Genomic DNA, 22,241 nt, shown 5'->3' with positions numbered 1-22,241 from the left:
ACCACCCGGGGCACGGTGCTCTAGGAATGCGGTGACATGACGTGATGTGGGAACGGCCTGGGACACAAATTGGCTCATCGGGATCACAGAGGTTGGCCACAGCCCTTTTATCCTCTCTCCTCATGGGTCATTTCCCTCACTCACTCACTCACTCACCCCACCCCACCCCTCTCTCCCTTACTTGACCTCTGCCAACAGATCTTGATAACACAGAGGAACTTTCCCTATTCTGTCTTGTCTTGTTGTGTGAACCTTGTCAGTGGTGTTGTGGTTGACCTTGTGCGGTGGGTCATGAAAAGCTTGTTTAATATGTAGAGCCGTGACACAGAACTATAAACCAAGGTGTCATATTTGTGTGGTTCCTTGAGGAAATGAGAAAACTTAATTAAAATTCATCCATTAAAAAATATAAAATGTAATTTCCTTACTACTGACTGCGGTTTATAAGTTGATTTATCAACATTTCTGCAGCCCTGTGGTTGATACTAGGGTGCGTCCTCTACACGGGAATGCAATTTTCTTTGCCTGGTAGTTCGTAACACGCTCAGTAACTTTGCCAGGTAAAGCATGAATTGGTCTCTCTCCCTCTAATATATAAATCCAATTAATGTGTTAGCTAAAAACAACATGGGATAGATTAAAAAATATATAATTCAGTCTTCCATAACGATACAGTAACGGCTGTTGTGTATTCTCACCGTACTGTATTTTGTGGGATGCTATGGGGTGCAAGGTCTCATGCCAGGTAATCTGGCTATGAACTATTCTAGCCATCTCTGGCTTAGGGAACCATTTTAACAGTTGGTAGTTACTAGCGCGTGAACTCATTTTAATATGCAGTGAATATAAAGGGGTTAATATGAAGCTGCACAGGCACACAGATGGTTTCTTCCTATCGTAGCTTTTTATTTAGCTTTCTCTCCTGTTAATATTTGTGAATATGGTCTATGGACAAATATGAAGCTGAACAGGCACCCTGAGGGTTTCTACCTTTTCCTGTTTTAAGTTTAAGTTTTAAGTTAAATTGAGGAGACTATAATTTCAGCTAGATATCTAGCTGTCATTTCAGGCAAATGGAACTCTTCCATTTCAAACGGTTAAGGTTACTTAAAGGTTTCCTTAGTTAGTCCTTAGTTAAATAGCTAGCATAGCAGCTAGACAACCATAGCAACCAGGAAACACGTTTGCTGCAAAGTTCACAACCACTTGTTTGTGTAATAAAATTACATAAAATACTCTAATGCGGTAAATATCCGGGATAATACGGTACTACAGATGCTGCAGTGCGACAAATTTAACATTTAAAGTGGTGACAGGCGTTACTGCATCACAAAAACAATAATTGTAGTAGTGGGTGGGATCTTCAAGAAGTGAGAATGGATAGGTAACAGTGAACCAGAATATGCCCAAAAACACCCCCATTTGAATTTTTCCTTTTTTCAGTTGGGCCATGGTAGTAACTGGAGCCTGTTTGCCCTCTCACAAAAAGTCAATCAATCCTAATCGGTGGTTTGTGCTGGTTCAATTTCTTGTGAAAAACACAGCTTATTGTGGCTTTAAGCTTTACTGCTGGATGGGTTGGGCACTGCCAATTATAGCCTCAGCATAATGCAAAGGTGAGTTGCAGTGAGACAAAACATTGTAAGTTGCTGACTGTGGGATGAAGTTACATGCAGCAATTAAAGCCTATACTCAGTTAACAGTATATTTTATTGTTTGTTTCAACCTGTGCCTCCCAGGGAAAAGGAGGAAAACAACAACTCACATGCATGCACATAACCATACACCATGCATCTAGCAACACCTTACCCACACACCACACACACATAACCATACACCTAGCAGCACCATAACCACACACCCACACACACACACACACACACACACACACACACACGCATGCACACACCCCACACACATAACCATACTCCTAGCAGCACCTTAACCACACAAACACAAACCCACACACACACACACACACACACACAAACACACACACACATACAAACACACACACACACACGCACACACATACACCAACACTAACTCACGCATGCCAACACAATAACCACACACCACATACACACACACACACACACACATGCATGCCATCTGGAGTGGAAAATGGGCAGAGGCCCTGCATGCTCTGGTGCTCCCTGTGGGTGTATACACCAGCACACACACACACACCTACACCAGCACACACACACACACACCCAAGGGTGGGCGAGAAAGGGGAGGGGGGCATTGTTTCTGTGGGCCAGGTAGAAAGGCAATCTCCCTGACATATCGCTGTAATGCAATATGACTGCTACTTAGCGCGGTGGCCTTGGGGGCCGTTGACAGCTTTGCGGCCCACGCTGGATGATGGAGGAGATAGCATGCATGTGGTGTGCCATGAAATGCAAAGCGGTCGCCGAGCGAGTGAGCGTAGAGGGCCCCGGCCCAGGGAGCATGTCTGCCAGGGGCCAGGAAAGAGATAACCGAGGGAGTCGGCTCCTCTCCTCCCCTCGCAAACCGCGGGGGTATTTTTTTTGTTTCGCAAGTGCTCAGCCAGCGCACAGGGAAAGGGCATTGTGTTGTGCAGGGGGGGGGGACGGGATCTGGGGGGGTGGAGGGAAGGGAAGAGGAGTCCGGTTTCTCCAACGTCGACATTAACCTTATAAAATGACTGATACAGGATCTGCCTATCTGCACTGTCTACGTGATCTGGCCCCGCACTGGTGGCTACCTGTCGGCTGCTGGAGCTATTGTTGAGATGGCTCATCAGTCGTGGAGACACCCGGCCCCTGTGTGCCAAGATAATGGCACGCATTTAGGAGGGAAGTGAGCTGACCCTGACTGCGCATGTTTATGGCCTGGGTGTGTTGTGCGCTCGCTTGCCAGCATGCTGTCGGGAAACTGAGGGACACCCCCACCCACACACACAAATTCCACGCCCCCCCCCCACTGGTAGTAAGTGTAGAGTTGCACTACATAGCACTCGTGATAGATAAACACATGGCGTCCATCCAAGTTTCTCCCTCAGTCAGTCTCTGTCTCTGTGTCTTTTTCCACTACTGTTTGATACACACTACCACCCCTCCATACACACACTCATACATACAAACACGCAACTGTTCTTAGACTGTCATATACTGTACATGCATAGACTCTGGGCCTCTGCTTGTCTCCCATGGGAATGCTGCTCACAACTACTCCTATCCCATCAGTTGGAGATCACCCTAACAAGCTCCTCTTTGTTTTTGTCTCTCGCAAATTGCTTGAGGAACAGCACTGAAAAAACAACACGACACACATCAGAGGAGCGGGAAACCAGCAAAGCCTTGCGGAGAGCACGGCACATTAATTAAAATCATCAGAGAGAGACGATCATCCGATACAGGGAGAGACAGAGAGAGAGAGAGAACAGAGAGAGAGAGGGAGAGAAAGAAAGAGAGAGGGAGGGAAAGAGAAAAAGGGAGAGAAAGAGAAAGAGGACAGAGAGATTGAGCAAGACCGAAAGAGAGAGAGAGAGATAGAGAGAGAAAGAAAGAGAGAGAGCGTGAAAGAGAAAAAGAGAGGAGGAGAACAATCCCAATGGTGACACAGATTTTGCCCTGAGTAGTCAGCAGAAAGTGGAGCCATGGGAAAGAGAATTCAAAATGAGCTCTGGATGTGACCACTGTACACATAATGACTAGCACACACAGACGCATCAGCAGAAACAAACCACTGCATTTACGAGCCTGAAAATAGCCCTTAATTCATTTGAGGGAGCCACTTTTTTTAAGCGTGTTTTCAGTTGTCTTTTTGTTGTTTGTTTAGAATACTATAAGCCATAGCAGACCTAACATAAAATTGCATTTGTCGTACTGACATTTTCTGTGACTCAATGGAAATACGCAGATGGCGCAGAAGAAAAAAAAAACAAAAAAACATCTCAGTTGTGGGTCAATCGAGTCCAAACAAAAACCCACATATGTCAATGCCTGGAGCTCTTGGGACTGTGGAGCTCTGGGTGGGGGTAGGGTGAACACCTGAAACCTAAGTCAACACCCTGTCTGCTTTTTTGATGGACATGTTTGCAGATGCCCAGCTTCCGACCAATGCCACTCCACATTATTCCAGCTTCGGGTTTCCTGCAGGGAAGTCTACACTTCTAAACGCACACATTTACTTTGCCTCTGAATGTAGTATTGATTTAAGACACTAAACAATGCTCCAACCCCTGTGCATCCCTTCCACCCACGGGGGGGAGGGGGGAACAAAAATGATATCTTTACCCTCTGGGATGAAATGTACACTCAATGGTTGATGAAATGCAAATGGTGAAATTTAAGTTCGACAGCAAATGACAGGCGCTTGTTTTGATTTAGTAAATGAATAAAACAATGGTCCAGGTGCGCATTTGAGAAGTTCACTTGGCTTAGTGTGTAGAAAACAGCCATTACACCATTATGTTCTACAGTTACCTTTTAATGAAGAGCTATAAGTGTCTCATTTACAAGCAGCGCTAGCATTTTTTCCACTGGCGCTATTTATACATCCCCTCGCTGTGCAGAAGGAAGCAGAGACACAGACTCTAAGCATGAGGACAGGAGAAAGAGCCGTACACACACACACACACACGAGAACAGCAGATTGTTCAAACAGTACGTGTGCAGGGGGATGACTGTCCTCTTTGTGTGAGCAATTCCAGACTCCAGAATCAAACATACACGTAGTTCAAGGGAAAAGCTGTATAAATGTATCTATCACCTGGATAAACTGGAACGCTGACACTGGAAATTCGCTGTATGGTTCACCATACCATAGGTTTTGTGTACGTGGCTAATAGGTATGTACTGAGTAGAAGATATTACATCAAGACACACTTGTGTTGCATCTCTCTGTGATTTTCAGAGGGCCTTTCCCCAGTCACTTTAACTAATAAGCCAGCATGGCATGTGTCTGATTCAAATATAGCTACCATCTACTGTTTAAAACTAGGTTAAGCCACACTAAGAATTATGTTACCCTGGGAAAGAAAGAGGTCAGCACAAAGTGAATAATATTTCATTCAAGGCAACGCACCACATAAAACATCCTCCTACCTAGACTAGACTCTGAACATTGAAAAACAATACGACAAGAATCTTTCCCTATATTCATTTGGGGGAAGTGCTTTCAAGGCCTCTGAAATGAACGATGATTTGAGTCACGAGTGGCCTAATGACAGCAGGACAGAGAACAACGCACCGCCCCTGTCCGTTGCTCATGTGAACGTTCTCCGGGGCTAACAGATGAGCGCAGAGATTCCGGCCATTCCAACAAACCCCTAAACGAGCTTCCCATCCAACAAAAGGGCTGACTAGCTAGCTTTAATGGATTAGGTATTGACACGTATAATGACATGGGATGAGAGATTTAAAGGATGACATAATCACCGGTATTTTGCTAAATCTTCAACATTTCCGCACCACAAGCACTACCTAATGACAACCAAGAGACCAAGTAATGATTGGATTACAAACGTCAAGACAAGATATGGTTACTTTCAAATGAGGGGAAGTACACCATTTTTTTTTTTTTTAATGCTGGGTAATTTTCTGGCAACTCCAGTGGCATGGCAGATATCTATCCCCATTCCAATGCATAAAAATGACCTTGTTTTCAGACCTGGCAACGTCGAATGCCTTTCAGCGTGCTGTAATTGATGATTCTCTCCCAGCACACACAGCCAGCGGGGCTTTTTGGACACCTGCACGTGTTGAGTCAGCTCCATGGGAAAACAGGAAGCCTTCAGTAGGTAGATCTTTGTTCCCCGCCAAGTCTGCGACTCCTGAGCCTGAGCACTGAGTGGATAAATCTTGCTCACTGAGAATCTCAGACACCTTCAGTGTTCTTCTGTTCAACATATACAATACCGCCCCCCCACCCCTCCCAAAAAAAAGTCTGTTCCACATACATCAAGTCTACTTTATTAAGTTATTTCTGTCTTGACGCCAATTGTATGCATACATAATAGGCATTGAACTGAGGAGTTTCCTCTGTACCTTATATCATCTATGGGCCAGTAGGCAGGAAGGCTCTGTCCAAATAGCACTAAAGCACGAAAACAAAAGGACTCTCTCTACACTCCCTTCACACGCAGAGAATCAAGGGGCAACTGGGTTCATATTGCTAGGCGGGTCATGCACTCCACGAGGTGACGGCATATGAGCCGTGCACTGCACCTGGAAAGCAACTATATGCAGTGCTTTGCAATCCTAGCTCCTTCCACTTGCCATGAATGGAGAAGTGTGTGTGAGTGGTGTATTTAGCTAACCTCTCTGGAGTAAAAGCAGTGATAGGGCTGACAGGGGTGTGAGTGAAGTGCGGAGCTTTGGCCAGCTGCTGTGCTTATCTCTGCACGAAGCCGCTCTCTCTCCCCCCGCGAATCCTCGCTGTTATTATTGTATCGTTCCATCACATTTAAAATATTTGGCTTCTCCGCTATGGTCCAGAATAAGGAGTTTACAGGGTGGAGGTGGTGCTGTTGGTGGGGGGGGGGGGGGGGGGGGGTCTGGGTTGAGTGCTGACTGCTTATCGCAGACTGGGCTTGATGTTGCGTGACACAGCTATCTCTTGGGCCGACTCGCTTCCTCCCTCACCTTCTCCCGCTCCGGCTCAGTCATCGCTCGGAACCATCTCTGACAAAAACGTGCGTCCCCCAGACTGCATCACGAAAGATAGATGCTCTGTCACCAGCACCAAGAGGCATCTGCTCCTGAGAACATTTCCCCCCTGTAATGGGCTGCCATGTTAAGTGTTGTGCGGCCACAGAAAGCCCTCCCGGTCCAGAATCTTTCGCAGACATGACACAAACCTATCATCAGCAACACACAAATTGGGCTTCTAACATAAATACCAGAGCAGTATCAGAGTAATGACTGCCATTCTGGCACTACTTGTTCAACCCTCCTATTTTAAATATAACCCTATCTCTGCATACTGTAGATTGAGCTGACAAGATATATAATGGAATTTTTTGGAGGTCCTCTACTCCCTGCATTTTGAAGCCCCTAATGGTCTGGCTCCAGTGCAGTAATTGGTGACAGTGGACAGACACAGTGAATTGTGTCTCCGAGGGGAAAGCCACACCAGCCCCATTAGTCATTAGAGGGGCCACATTTGGGGAACGGGGGGGGGGCAAAAGGCGAAGGGGTGGGGAGGGCAGGGGAGGGCAGGGGAGGGGAGAGTATGGGGGTTGCTTGGCTGCTCCCAAAGCCCTGAACATCCAGTCTTATCTCCCAAAGGGGTACCGGCCCCCCACCACCACCCGACCCCCTGCTCCTGCCAAAACCACCACCCCCTCATTAATCGTGCTCTACTCTGCCACAGTGTGCTCAGTCAGACCCCCCCACCCCACCCCACACTGCAGTCCCGTAGAGTAACCCTGCCATTACCAGACGTTTAACTCAACCAGATGCAGCCCGCAGCGTCTGGCTGTTTGGACACATCATCACATTCCCATATGTTTGTGAGGCGACTTGGCCATAGTGTAGGCCAGCCTCCTCTCTATCTGTCTCTCTCTCTCTCTCTCTCTGTTGCGCGCACGTGCAAAAACGTGAAGACATTGTCAATTTCTGGTGCATGGCTTGCTTGCCCCGTGTTGCCATAACCTCTAAAATGTCCTCTCCACAGTGCAAAGGGAGGGCGGTGCGTGGGGAAGGCGGAAGATCAAAGCGGGGTGTTTGAGAGAGGATGGCGTGGTCCTGATATGAAGCGGGAGAGGGGGAGAGGGAGTGGTGTCTGGCGAAGGCTGCGGGTGACAGTGTTGCCAAAAGCCTCCCCAGCTGGCCCGCCATGACTCGCGGGCTGCCCTCCGAACTGCCACGTCATGTGACCAAAATGCGCCTTTTCGATTGGATCACCACGGTGTGAGAGTCGGAGCGGTTTCCTGCTTTGCGCAGCCAGTGAGAGAAGCAGGCTTCTTACTAGCATAGTCACTAGAGGAAAACAGAGCGCTAAAGAGAGAGAAAGAGAGGGAGAGAGAACGTGAGGTACGGAGGGAACGAGAGAGAAACACAGGCTGTTATTGTAGTAGTGTCTGGCTCCCTCAGAGTATAATTTCGAGGGTGGAGTGCGTATCGAGTTTCCCAGCAACTCGTTTCTCATTTTGTGATCCCGCTAAAGAAAGAAAGAAAGCCACGCATGGCACATTGTTGCAGAGATGTAATGCAGTGTAACACAAGTGGTGGTTAACCTCGGTGGTCAACGGCGGGGAGAGCCAAATAACAGTCACTGATTACACACTGCCCTCTCTCTTACAACACAAGCATTACCAAATGCTTATAAATGAATTTCATAAAAACAAAGTGAAAAAAAATCAACCAAGAGTTTCTGAAACACCTCTTCTATGCTACGACATGGCTAGCGAAATGCTAACGGATAAGCTTGCATACACTAATGACTGTTGTAGAGTGGGGTTTTGTGAAAACCACAGTAGGTTTTTTAGCCCAGGGAGCAGAAATCCAATGAGGAGAGAGCGGAGGAAGAGAAGGGCTAGTCTGCCCTGTGCCAAATACCCAGTGAACCCTGAGCCGCTGTTAAGGTGTTGAGTGAGAAGGCTAGTCTCTCTTTACACCACTACAGCAGCAGGAGTGGCACGGAGTGTGAGGCAAACGGAGCCAATGGCCGACACTCGGGTACACACAGTCTGACAAGGCTGTTGTTGTTCAAGGGGACAGGCGCGTCTGCTAAGCCACAGAGGCCTGCAAAAGTCAGGGGAAATGAGAGACAGTGGGCTCTGTGGTTTCAACACAGTGCGCTGTAAGAAAAACAACGCTCCGCGTATGACAAACTATTAATCAAAACAGAGAAATGAGATTTCATCTCAGGCTTAATCGACCTAGTGCAGACGGGTAAAAACTGGTACAAACATCAGAAAACACAGAGCTTTTAACGTCCACATTAGAAGCAGAACAGAGAAACAGAAAAGGCTTTAACAAGCTTAAAAATAGAAAAAAGAATCCAATTTAATGGACATAAAAACACACCAAAAACAATTGTGGGCTAAACTGAATCATAACTGAGTGTTCTGACAGATGAGAAATGGCGGGGGGCGGGGATCGGTGTAGACTTATTTGGATTCTTATGGAGCCCTTATTGTTCTGCTGAGAGTGGGGTGTGTGTCTGGCTGCTGTAGGGTTGAGAGATGGACTATTCCACATGACACGCAAGTCTGAAAGGCTGAGAAGACCTGGGGTCAGCAACAACATGGAAAAGCCAATGGAGGAGGCGTGTACTCACACACACACACACACACACACGCACCACATTCATACACACCCATGCAGATACATGCACGTCCAAACCCACACTCACACACACATACCGCATACATACACAGCCATGGAGATACATGCACGTCCAAACCCACACTCACACACACATACCGCATACATACACACCCATGGAGATACATGCACGTCCAAACCCACACTCAGACACACACATAAATCCACAAGCCATCAAGTACATAAAAAAAGTGTGAATACATGCATAGACACTCACACTCACACATGTGCAGGTGCACTCCTACTCGCATAGAAAGCTAAAAGGAGAGAGCAGAGCGAGCAAAGTAAGTTGGTCTCTTTTCTACAGTTATGCTCCAATACATGCACACACACACACACACACACACACACACACACACACACACACGTGCAAGTGCACTCCTACACACATAGGAAGCTAAAGGGAGAAAGCAGAGCGAGCCCAGAAAGTGAAACGAGCGCAGCGAGCGAAGTAGAGGGGGGTGGGGGGGGGGGGGTGGAGAGTGAAAGAGAGAACAAGAGACCAAAAAAGAGAGGCAGGCAGATGTGCACTGAGGTCCAGAGAGAGTTGGGAGAATCACAAGACAACATTTGTCATGCTCAATGAACAGTCACATTAATGATGAATTGCCAACAAGGCAAAGCCCCACACAGCAGAGAGAGCCATTTTCTGCAAGTGTAGTAGAACATCCAAAACAACCTAAAACCACTCAAACCACAAATGTACTGAAAATATCTTGACAGCATTAAGCCAAGAATGGATAAACGGTCTTTTTTTCTTTTACTCTGTAAAGCTTAATTTCCAGCCCTGGTGTTCATAAAACAAGTCCTAACGATCCTGCATTGAATCAACTTGCCCACTGTATGGGGTAGGGTGGGGTGTTGATAAAACCATTGCAAACCGGGATTGACAGGTCAACAACCAATCACTTCGCTATAAATTTGCTGTGTAACTTCACCAAACAAGCAGTCTATTTTGTAGGTAGTTAGCTTGCTAACGTGCTAACGTTAGATAGTCGGCTGGCAGATGTCTCGAAAATCACCTCAGACGAATAATTTGGTTACAATGACGGGGTTATCAGATTGTACAGTGTCTTTTTCTCTGTAGCTTTAAAAAAATGCAAACCATATACAACTATATACTATATACTTACTTATATATACAAACACCGCTGTCTACAGAGTATGGTCCGTAGACTTAGTTTTTTTTATTTCAAACTAGCATTACGCAGAGACACACCAGTGAACAAGAATCAATGCTCACAACGGTGTAGGCCATTTGCATAGCGCAACCATAAATCAGCCTTAAGGACTTGTGAAACGTTTGCTTGTGAACAAGAGAGCAGGAAAAAGAAAGGAGTCAGAGAGGAGGGAGAGAGTGAGTGAGAGAGAGACTTTTAGGGGCAGGCTGCAAGAGAGACAAACTTAGGGAGAAGGGGGAGACAGGGAGATAAAGAGAGACAGAGAGGGCAACAGAAAGAAAAATAAAGAAAAAGAGAGAGAGAGAGAGAGAAGGAGGAGGCGAGAGCGTGTCTTTTGGTGCCGGCAGAGCCTAGCCTCGGGGAAAGGCAGTCAGAGCGCACCATGTCTCGACCGCAGGCGACACTCTGGCCTCCAACAGAGCTATAAATGCAGCTGGATTAGTAACAGGTGGTTACGGCATAGTGCTCTCTCACTCTCCATCCCTTCTCTCTCTCTCTCTCGCTCTCTTTCCTCCTCACCATGCACACATTTGAGTTGTGTACGACTGACTGGAGCACTGACCCATGCTTGTTTCATCAGACTTTCTCTTCCCTCCTTCACTGTGTTTTTTTTTCTGTTTAAGAGAGAGAGTCCTGCTTTAGTGGAAAACTATCGGCAGTAGTTATGGGCTTGGTGAGCAAATGTTTTTGATGACTAACTATGCATTACTAAGTTAAATGCATGTTCCACCCACCGTGGCTCATTTTAAGAGATTTATGTTTTTTTATGAGTTCACTCAGAGTTTGTAAAACACGCTTTCACACACACATACACCCAGAGGCACACGGATATGTGCACGCACACACACACTCACACACAGACACACACACACACACAGTCTACAGTCAAAGGTTAACAGTGACATTTACACGTGTAGTCGTCTCTGTAGTAATTTCCAGAGCTAGGAGTCGCTAGGTTTACATTTCTCTGACTGATTTACGGAGGCCCGGGGGGGTGGGGGGGGTGTGGGGGTGTATGGCACCAGGAGCACTCCCAGCATGGGGGAAGAGAAACTGCAAGCAGGACCAGTAAAAAAAAAAATACAAAAAAACAGGGCCCTTGCACTCACTGACAACAACACCCTCCCTCACCTTCCCCAAAGAACTCTCTCGACTGGCCCCGGCCTAGCACTCGAGAGTGTCAGTGAAGAGAGCTAGGGGGTGGGGGGGGGGGGGAGCCATTTGGGAGGAGGTGCATGAGCGATACAATAAAATATATGTGTAAAAATGTAAACCTTGGGCCGGAGATGGGGTGAGTAATTAGAGGGGAAATGTAGTGTGTGTGTGTGTTTACGGCAGTGAAGTGGGACCCCGCCAAACGCCACGCAAAACACCAGACGCCCGGGAGACATCACGGCGACGCCGCGCATTACACCATTTTAATATATGTGATGTGAACTCTGCACGGGTAAATACGGGCTGCTTGAAATAATGAATTTACCCCCGAACGCATAATCCACTCAAAATCCATTTCCCTTTTTTCCTGAGCCCCTTTTCAAATCCGAGTAGAGCTCCACAAAGGTGAGTGTGGGGCTAAACCTTTAAAGAATGGTGCTCAGGTAATCAGACGGGCATGCAGGGCCTGGGCGTCCACAGGAAATGTTTGATCAACTGTGGGATAACCGTAGGATAACCTTTGATTTAAAGAATAGCCCTGCAAAGGGATGTGTGGGGGCTCTCGTCTATTCTTTTTTTTTCTTCCTCGTAGAGCTTTTGTCCGGTCTGGTCTAGACGGAGCGGCAGAGGTCTTCGGCCCAGGCTGGCTTGTGAATGGCCTGTGAGTACAGTAGAGGCAATTACAGTGAGCGAGCAACCGAGCGCCGTGCCAAGTTTCCTCTCTTTGTTTAGTCCACTCCGTTCAGCCTGGCTCCTGTGCAGCAGCCAAACACACATATATCAGCCCAGTGACTGAGCCCGGAGAGGCAGGGCCGCCTAGGACAGGCCAATGTGCCAGCTGGACCGGAGCTCAGGGATAGGGAGGAAAAGACAGAGAGAGAAAGAGCGAAAGAGGAAGACAAAGAGAGGGGCCAGAGAGAGAGAGAGAGAGATGCCTTTTGCTCAAAAATGGATTCCTGAAAGCAAAACCTAAGAGTCTCACCTGAGGCCGACTACTGTAGTACTTTCTTTGGGCGTAAATGATGGACTTAAAGAAAACTGTTTTGGTGTAACCTAACCATAAGGAATGGAAATGCTGACAAGGCCAGGAAATCCAAATGGGATTAAATGCAGCGAGGTGGTAGAAAGGGGATAATCTCTCTACATCAAGTGATCTTAGAAGGCACGTCATGTGCACATAGTGTGTAGCCCTGTGCTAATAGCACACATCCTACAAGCGTGAAAGGCAATTTGGTGTTAACATCAAACAAGGCAATGGACCAGTTAACACTGAGGGTTCTCACCAGTTTCACTGATGTGAAGACAAAAAAAAAGTATTTCTATTTTTACATTTGTGTGAGACCAATCTGACGAGAACACGGACAGGCCTCTGCATAGTGTTTTCACACGTGAGTTTCAGTTTTACTTTTTCACGTTGTGGTTGTGCTGTAGACCGGCCACTCTATTTCTTCTCCAACTACTACAAAGGGGTCATTCCAACAGTACATTTGTTGGAGTTACTCATCGTAATGAATGAGTGAACATGCACCTTATGGGCTGGGTCTTCCTTTGAATCACCCCAATCTATCCTGCGGGAAACTCCGACTCCACCCAAAACATTTAACCCAGTCCAGTTCCTGCCCCCAACTGGAGCTGTTAAGGGCCTCTGTGACGGCTGGTTGTTGGGGTAGAGGGAGCTGTAAAAAGCTCTGCTGTGGAGCTCCCCAGGACTGGGCGTAGATGAGGCTGGGCTGACCTTTATATTCCAACACACCCTACTGTCTCCAGACATCCCACAACCTCCATCGCACACCAAGTGACAGTTTGAACTCTAATGTAAAGGTCGATGTCAAGCTCTCCGGTTGAGTGTGCGGGGTGTGTAAAGGTGAATGGTTGAGAGTAAGAGTGAGAAAACACCCTGGAACAGCTCGGCATGCGTGACCCGGTCGAGTCCCGTCTCCACTCTGTGCTGTGTCAGGAGAGTCATTAACGCGGGCCAGGGAAAGACGTCTACTAAAGAGAGAAATACGACTTGGATGAATTTATGACGCCATCGTCAGAGATATGGGAAGGGCTCAAATGGGTCTCTTCCTTTTTGGGGGGTTGGAGTAGTAGGGGGTGGGACAGGGAGAGGTTGTTGTAGGTGAGTGGGTGGGGGACTCCTCCCCAGCACTGAAACCGGGCCTCATTAGACAAGTCTATAGCTGGAGGGGAGGCTCTTTGAAAGGCTTACTTCGGTTCCTCGAGCCCGGTGGGTGAAGAGGGAGTGTGGGCGGGAGGGAAGACAGTTGGCTTGGAGGCACTCTGAGCCGGTGGCGTAGAGTTTCTACAGGCTTCCTGCAGCTGGACTAATGAGGCCGTGCCTGTCTAACGCTGCTGGATGGGTGTGTTTGCTACTACCTCTCGGACAAGGGCTGAGTCGGCAGAACTGTGAAGACCCGTGTGTGTGTGTCTGTGTGTGTGTGTGTGTGTGTGTGTGTGTGTGTGTGTGTTTGTGTGTGTGAGTGTGTGTTGGGGGGTATCTGTGTGTGTGTGTGTGTGTGTGTGTGTGTGTGTTTGCACAAGCTGGGTGTGTTTATGGCATACTTGACAAGCCAGGATGGAAAAGACAACAGTACTAACTTATGTGTGTGAGGGGCTGGGTGTTTACAGCTTGTTGAGATGGTTACAGGAACCACAGCAGTGTGCTTGTGTGTATTTCTACATATGTGTGTTTATGTGTCTGTGTGTATCTGCGTTTGGGTGTGTCTATCTGTGTATGGGTGTGTTAATGTGTATGGGTGTATGTGTCTGTGTCTGTGTATTGGGTGTGTTTATGTGTGTATGTATCTGTGTGTGTGTATGTGTATGTGTGTGTGTGTGTCTGTTTATGCATGTGTGTGTGTGGCTGGGGGAACAGTCTAAACAAGGGAAGGCAATATAGACGGTGTTCGGTATATACTATGGAAATGCAGATGGACTTTTCACAAACAAAGAACATGTAAAATATCCCTGCTATGTGCCACTGGCATCATTTACAGATAGCTACATTACAATGCCATGACATAGGTTTTCTCTCTCTCTCTCTCTCTCTCTCTCTCTCTCTCTCTCTCTCTCTCATTCACTCACTCTCTCTCGCTCTCTCACTCACTCACTCTCTCTCTCTCTCTTTCTGTCTTTCCCACTTATTCTCTCTTCCGGGCAGGATTACTCATTCGATTTCTGAAGCCTACACGCCCCCCCCCCCCCCCCCCCAACCCCTACCGCAACCCCCCCCCCCCCCACACACTTCCCCACTTCCCCCACAGCATGCTGTGCATGTTGACATATGGGCCGTGAAAATTCTATAGAACAAATATTAACACACTGTGTGAAAACAAGTGTCAAAATGAGGCAGCATTAGTGGCTGATTGAGGATTTAAGCCCGTTTAACCTTTTGATCTAGCCCATAAATCTTGACCGATGTAAATTCAATTCGTACCCACCTTGCTCTTTCTCTCTCATTACACGGGAGACATTAAGCTGGCGCAGTGCACTTTTAATGTAATCAAAAGTGGTAATTTATGGTTCGGCTTTATGCCGCCGGGGAGGTGGAGAGACATTGGGTTCAGAGAGCCACACACACACACACACACACACACACACACACACACACACACACACACACACACTCAAACACACACACACACACACACACACACACACACACACACACACACACACACACACACACACACACACACACACACACACTCAAACACACACACACACACACACACACACACACACACTCACACACACACACTCACACACACACACACACACACACACACACTCAGAGAGCAAAGGTACTGCTGGAGGAGAATGGCACCTTTCAAATCCCACACTGCATTTAAAAGGGGAAAAGAAAAAAAAAACAAGAAAAAAAACAGCTAGGGTTGGCACATTCCTCGACCAATCTCGCCAGGCTGCCCCAGCTCCTTCTTTCACCGAGCGTTTCATTCATGACAGACAACTCCAGCCTTGTGAAAAAGAGTCTTCTGCTCGACAAAACACAGGGCACGCATTCTTACTCCACTGGCTCATTTTAAAGCCATTTTCAACCCCCAGAGTCACAGGGGCTGTGTTCAGGCCTGTCTCTTCCGATATTCTTCATCCTGATCATCAGAGGACTTGATGGTGTGCCGTCACGGAGCGCAATCCGTCTTCACCCAAAAGGCTGTGTTGCAGAGGCGCGTGTCAAAGGCTGCAGGGCCTGGGAGAATAGGCGTGTTTGTTGTGATGTGCGGCTTTTGTCCGACAGGTATATAAATCACTGTCCGCCAACGCGGTGGATGGACATATTAATAGAGTATTACTCAATGCCTGGACCGCTCACACGCTACAGAACCTCTGAGGAGAGGAAACAAGGCGGGTTACTGTCATGCAAATGCAAAAGCCCATACACACTGACAGGCACACAAACACACACACACACAAAGAGACTAAACCCAGGGAGAGCTTGGAGACACTCTGACCAGACAGACACAGTGTTATCTGCATATAGCTTGACAGTCCATAGCACATATTTTATATTCCTACAGGAGAATGTTTTGCACTGAGGATATAAAACCAGCGTGTTCTAAGAATGTGACACGCAGAAACCCTTTAAGCCCCATATCGTCCATATCATACATCTGATACAAACATAGACAGTATGCCTCCACACCCACATGGCTGATTCACAAACATAAAACATCTGTTAAGCAACACGCTGCACGTAGCCCATAGACACCTTAGAGGTAGGAATCACCAGAGGTCAATAGTATCACAATACACAATTGCATTAGTATATAAATTGGCACAGATTTTGTTGATAATGCTCAGAATTGCCATGTAATACATTCTGTAATACAGAAAATAACTAATGTTAGTAAATGCTGCAGCTGCCTTATAATTTTGGGGGTTTTAATCAGTGAAACCTTAATGTCTAATCTAATAAGTCTTTTTTTTTTAATGTTTTTACCCAACCCAAAACAAACATCGCAACAACACTCATAACAACCAACCAACCATGGTAAATCATTCTTCATTTAATCTCAGGACAACACAGGACATTCAACGCGGCTGACTCGAGGGTAACGAGTTCATGTCTGGGCAGAAATCCCTGACTTCGCTTTTCTCTGCCAACGTATCCAGATAACCCCTAACCCACCAGTGTGAGAACATCCCCACGGACTACCCCCCTGTGCCGTCTCTCAGAATAGGGAATATTTATAGACTGTATTTGCCCTAGTGGATACTGTGCGATTAAGGGAATCTAGCTGTAGATATGGCATGGTGAGTTTCTGTGCAGGTCTGTGGCACTGTGTGCGTGTGGACGGGCTGCTATCTGCCCCAAACGGCTGGTATCATCCAGGAAGAAACTAAACAATGAGATGCAGAGGCTGGAATGTGCCCAGCTGGAGGTCAGCGGGTCCACGCACCTGCCGCCTCCAGGGCATGGAGAGGCCCCTTATTTCACAAACACACACACACACATATATATTTATATATATATACACACACACACACACATATCTTAGAGAGAGAGAGCGAGATAGAGAGAGAGTACCAGGTGTGCATCGACACCGTAGCCATGTCACAACAAGTCAGTCTCCAATCTCTGACTCCCTCCCACACTCCCCTCTCTCTTATGCTTCCTCCTCTTTCCACTCACTCTCCATCTCTCTCTCTCTCTCTCTCTCTTTCTGGCAAATCTTCCTCTTTCCCTCCCCGCCGTTTCTGGTTCGCTCATTCTCTCTTTCACTGTGTTATTCACACTCTCTAAATATGGAGGCAGCGGCACGAGAGAAATACATTAGCACATGAGCTCAGGATCCTTCCCGATCCAGGCCTGTCCTGGGAGGGAGAGCTGAGAGAGAGAGAGAGAAAAAGTAAGAGAGAGAGGGAGAGAGAGAAAGTAAGAGAGAGAGAGGGAGAGAGAGAAAGAGAGAGAGAGAGAGAGAGAGAGAGAGAAAGTGAGAAAGAGAGAGAGAGGGAGAGAGAGAAAGTGAGAGAGAGAGGGAGAGAGAGAAAGTGAGAGAGAGATAGAGAGAGAGAGAGAGAGAGAGGGAGAGAGAGAACGTGAGAGAGAGAGGGAGAGAGAGAGAAAGAGAGAGTGAGTGTCAGGCCTGTCCCTGGAGGGAGAGCTGAGGCTCATGGAATCCACATGGTGTTGACCAAGAGCCCAGGCTTTCTGATTGGGATTGAGCCTCCAAGAGAGAAAGAGAGAGAGAGAGAGCGAGAGATAGAGAGAGAAAGTGAGGAGGAGAGAAAGAGAGAGAGAGAGGGAGAGAGAGAGAGAAAGAGAGGGAGAGAAATAGAGAAAGACGGTAGGGGGAGTAAAAGAGAGAGTAAGAGAGAGAGGGAGAGAAAGAGAGGGAGAGGGTGAGAGAGAAATAGAGCGAGAGGGTAGGGGGGAGAAAAAGAGAGAGAGAGAGAGTGAGGGAAAGAAAGAAATAGATAGAGCGAGAGTGAGAAAGTGAGGGCAGTTCCTAAAATACAGCCTCTCTCCCCCATCAACCCTCCCCCAGCCCAAACTCCAGGGTTTGGCTCATTTGGGATTCTTTGCTTTCGCTTAGGCTCTCCGTCTGTGGCTGTACAGTGCTTCTAGGCCCCGGGGGAATGGGGGCCGTGCTATTTAGACGCAGCTTTGTGTTACCAATCAGGAGATGGCAATCATAACAGCAGCAGAGTTAATGGGCCAGAAAGAGAGAGAGAGAGAGAGCCTGCAGGAGGCTAGGGGCACTTCCCGCTTTCTGTGTGCCGACATCTGGCCCGCCGGGATAAGGCTCGGTTAGGGACCATTAAGGTCTGGCGTCATGATTGCACCCTGGCCTTTTACACACGGGTGCACACATACACACAAACAAGCAAACAAAATAAAAATACACACACACACACACACATGCATGCACAGTACTCTCACATTCACACACAACCACTTGCTCCAGCTGCTCTGTCACGCAAACACGTGCATGTATCAAACTTACATGCATACAAACAAAGAAAAGTATAAAAATACAGACACCAACATGCACATATACACCCACAGAGAAATATTGCAGGCCTTTTCAATTAGACACGCACTACTGATTTCCAACCAGCCAATAACAGGGACACCAGGGCTGAATGAATCACTCAGCAGTATGATGCAAGACCCGCATGAGCCGACACAACAACCTGTGGCTTGTTGGGCATTTATGCTTTTATGGTTTTGAGCAGATTTATGTTATGGAGTGAGAGCGATATGACACTGCAAAGAGTTTTCCACAAGCAAAGAAGTACACAAACAGAAAAAGGCACAAACCAGACAAACACATACATACACAAATGAGTAAGTGTGTATATGAAAGATATCAAAGAAACTAAACAAAGATATTTCAATGTAGGGCATTACTTTATATGAACAGTCGAATTGTGTAAAAAGTAACGACTAGTAAATACTAAACCAACAATACACCAACTTTCAAATACATCTCAACTAGCCCAACAGAGAGTCAACAACCTCTCAACTTAATGCCCCTCAATGAACCTTGACATTATCCTAAGACTAATCTCACATATACTCTACCATTCATCCAGCCTCTACATATAAGCCTATTCTTATTCATCGCCGTCACCAGAACAAAAAGTATGTAGGCAAAAAAAAGACCCAGACCACTACATGAAAGTGTGACGAAATACGGACATGCACACATTGACATATGAGCATACTTGAGGTACCCATCCACACAAACTTACTCACAAATGTGTGTATGTGTATGTGTATGTGTATGTGTATGTGTATGTGTATGTGTATGTGTATGTGTATGTGTATGTGTATGTGTATGTGTATGTGTATGTGTGTATGTGTATGTGTGTATGTGTATGTGTGTATGTGTATACGTGTGTGTATGCGTATGCGTATGTGTGTATATGTATGTGTATGTGTGTATGTGTGTTTGTGTGACAGAGTAATTACTCCCATTCCAACCCTGTGGAGATTTTGGATACAAGCTGAGGTTACCATATAACACCCACCCACCCACACACACACAGAGTGAGAGAAGGACAAAAAATAGTTTGTGTGTAATAGCTGATGTAGAGGGTAAGCACAATGATGTGAATGGCCACGTTTTGGCATCATCCAGTGCCAGCAAAGACACACTTTACACAGCCAAACTGCGGCCTTCCACACTTATCCTATGTCTCTTTCCAAGTGTGTGTCCCTCCCTCCCCCTCCCTCTCTCTTTCTGTGGCTCATTTCCTTTTTTCGCTCTCTGGAAAATAATACAAATCGTCCTCTCTCCTGCCTTCCATGCAATGGACGTCAGCCTGTTTTAATGCAAGGCCGGCCTAGATCGCTCCCCTCCGTTACTGTTTATATCCCCCCGAAACTTGTCTTGGAAGATAAAATAAATGAGGTCGTGATAGACGTCTTAGAGAGGAAAACTCACACACAAACTCACACACACATGCAGAAGGGGGTCATGCCCCAGCAGTCACTCATCGCAACCTCAGTCCTGACCTTCTACCAACCACAGGCAAAACAAACTAACAACAACGACAACAACAACAGCAAATTGTTTGCCATGTCGCATGCTGAAGGTGGTGGCCACAGAGTCAAGATGGCCGAAGTTTACACTGTCATTAAGCAACGCTGCCAGGACTGTCTCTTTTTCCGGCCCATCTGAGACGGAACCGTACCCAGCCCAGACAAAACACCTCCAGCACAGGGCCAGATTTCATCAGCCAGACTGTGATCCAATCGCCGGCAAGGCTGCAGCCCCTAAGAGAGGTGAGGTGGGGAGGGGGTAGGGAGAGCCGGATGCTTACCTTATCCTCCAGCCTGATCAGTCTGGCTCCGACAGTGTGATGCTCTTTGTCTATGCCTTTCTCTGCGGAGGGGGGAAAACAAAAACAAAACTTCAGACTTCAAAGTCGGAAAATATATGCACACGATTTTAGTTCATTTCCATCATGGCAGAATAGGTCAGGGGAAAAACTTTGAACCAAAATATATGTTTCATGACAAATATATGGGTCAGACTGTTTGCCCATACATATACATAAATAGACACACACGCACACACACACACACACACACACACACACACACACACACACACACACACACACACACACATATATACAGCCGCGGAAAAAATTAAGAGACCACTTCAAAATTATCAGTTTCTCTGGTTTTACTATTTATTGCTATGTGTTAAAGTAAAATGTAAATTTTAGTTTTATTCTATAACCTACTGGCAACATTCCTACCAAATTTCAAATAAAAATATTGTCATTTAGATCATTTATTTGCAGAAAAATGACAATTGGTCAAAATAGCAAAAAAGATGCAGTGTCTTCAGATCTCGAATAATGCAAAGAAAACAAGCTCATATTCATTTTTAAACTACACAATACTAATGCTTTAACTTAGGAAGAGTTCAGAAATCAATATTTGGTGGAATAACCTTGATTTAAAATCACAACTTTTATGTGTCTTGGCATGCTCTCCACCAGTCTTTCACATTGCCGTTGGGTGACTTTATGCTACTCCTGGCGCCAGAATTCAAGCAGCTCGGCTTCTTTTCATGGCTTGTGACCATCCATCTTCCTCTTGATCACATTTCAGAGTTTTTTTTATGGGATTCAGGTCTCGAAATTGGGCTGGCCATGACAGGGTCCTGATCTGGTGATACTCCATCCACACCTTTACTGGCCTGGCTGTGTGGCATGGAGCATTGTCCTGCTGGAAAAAACACTTCTCAGAGTTGGGGAACATTGTCAGAGCAGTCCAATTTCACAGTAGGTGCAAGACTCTGTGGCTTGTAGGCCTCTCCAGGTCTCCGTCTAACCATCAGACGACCATGTGTTGGGCAAAGCTGAAAATTGGACTCATCAGAGAAGACGAACTAGGAGACCCTCCAGTCCGCTTTGGTTCAATCCTTATGGTCTTTTACAAACCTCAGCCAGGCAAAGTACAACGTTGTCCCGGAAGAAAAACTTGCTTCCTTTTGCTCTGACAATGTTCCCCAACTCTGAGAAGTGTTTTTTCCAGCAGGGCAATGCTCCATGCCACACAGCCAGGCCAGTAAAGGTGTGGATGGAGTATCACCAGATCAGGACCCTGTCATGGCCAGCCCAATTTCGAGACCTGAATCCCTTAAAATAAAATCTGAAATGTGATCAAGAGGAAGATGGATGGTCACAAGCCATGAAAAGAAGCCAAGCTGCTTGAATTCTTGCGCCAGGAGTAGCATAAAGTCACCCAACGGCAATGTGAAAGACTGGTGGAGAGCATGCCAAGACACATGAAAGTTGTGATTTTAAATCAAGGTTATTCCACCAAATATTGATTTCTGAACTCTTCCTAAGTTAAAGCAATAGTATTGTGTAGTTTAAAAATGAATATGAGCTTGTTTTCTTTGCATTATTCGAGATCTGAAGACACCGCATCTTTTTTGCTATTTTGACCAATTGTCATTTTTCTGCAAATAAATGATCTAAATGACAATATTTTTATTTGAAATTTGGTAGGAATGTTGCCAGTAGGTTATAGAATAAAACTAAAATGTACATTTTACTTTAACACATACCAATAAATAGTAAAACCAGAGAAACTGATAATTTTGAAGTG

The 22,241-nt window shown here is 46.4% G+C and overlaps 1 protein-coding gene across 1 annotated transcript in view; it reads right to left on the bottom strand.

The window, feature by feature from the left end:
* Window positions 1-22,241, bottom strand: part of kcnq1.2 (potassium voltage-gated channel, KQT-like subfamily, member 1.2) — a gene marked incomplete at both ends in the record, with an annotated part of 145,754 nt that overhangs the window by 26,632 nt on the left and 96,881 nt on the right. Inside the window, one exon of the mRNA XM_080842988.1 lies at window positions 20,435-20,496. Coding sequence (XP_080699114.1) covers window positions 20,435-20,496 — 62 coding nt within the window. The remainder of the gene's footprint in view (window positions 1-20,434; window positions 20,497-22,241) is intronic.

The sequence above is a fragment of the Sprattus sprattus genome, assembly GCF_963457725.1.
Source record: "Sprattus sprattus genome assembly, chromosome: 7".
Classification (NCBI taxonomy): Eukaryota; Metazoa; Chordata; class Actinopteri; order Clupeiformes; family Clupeidae; genus Sprattus; species Sprattus sprattus.
The sequence above is the reverse complement of the archived record's forward strand: the minus strand, read 5'-3'. Positions and strand labels throughout refer to the sequence as shown.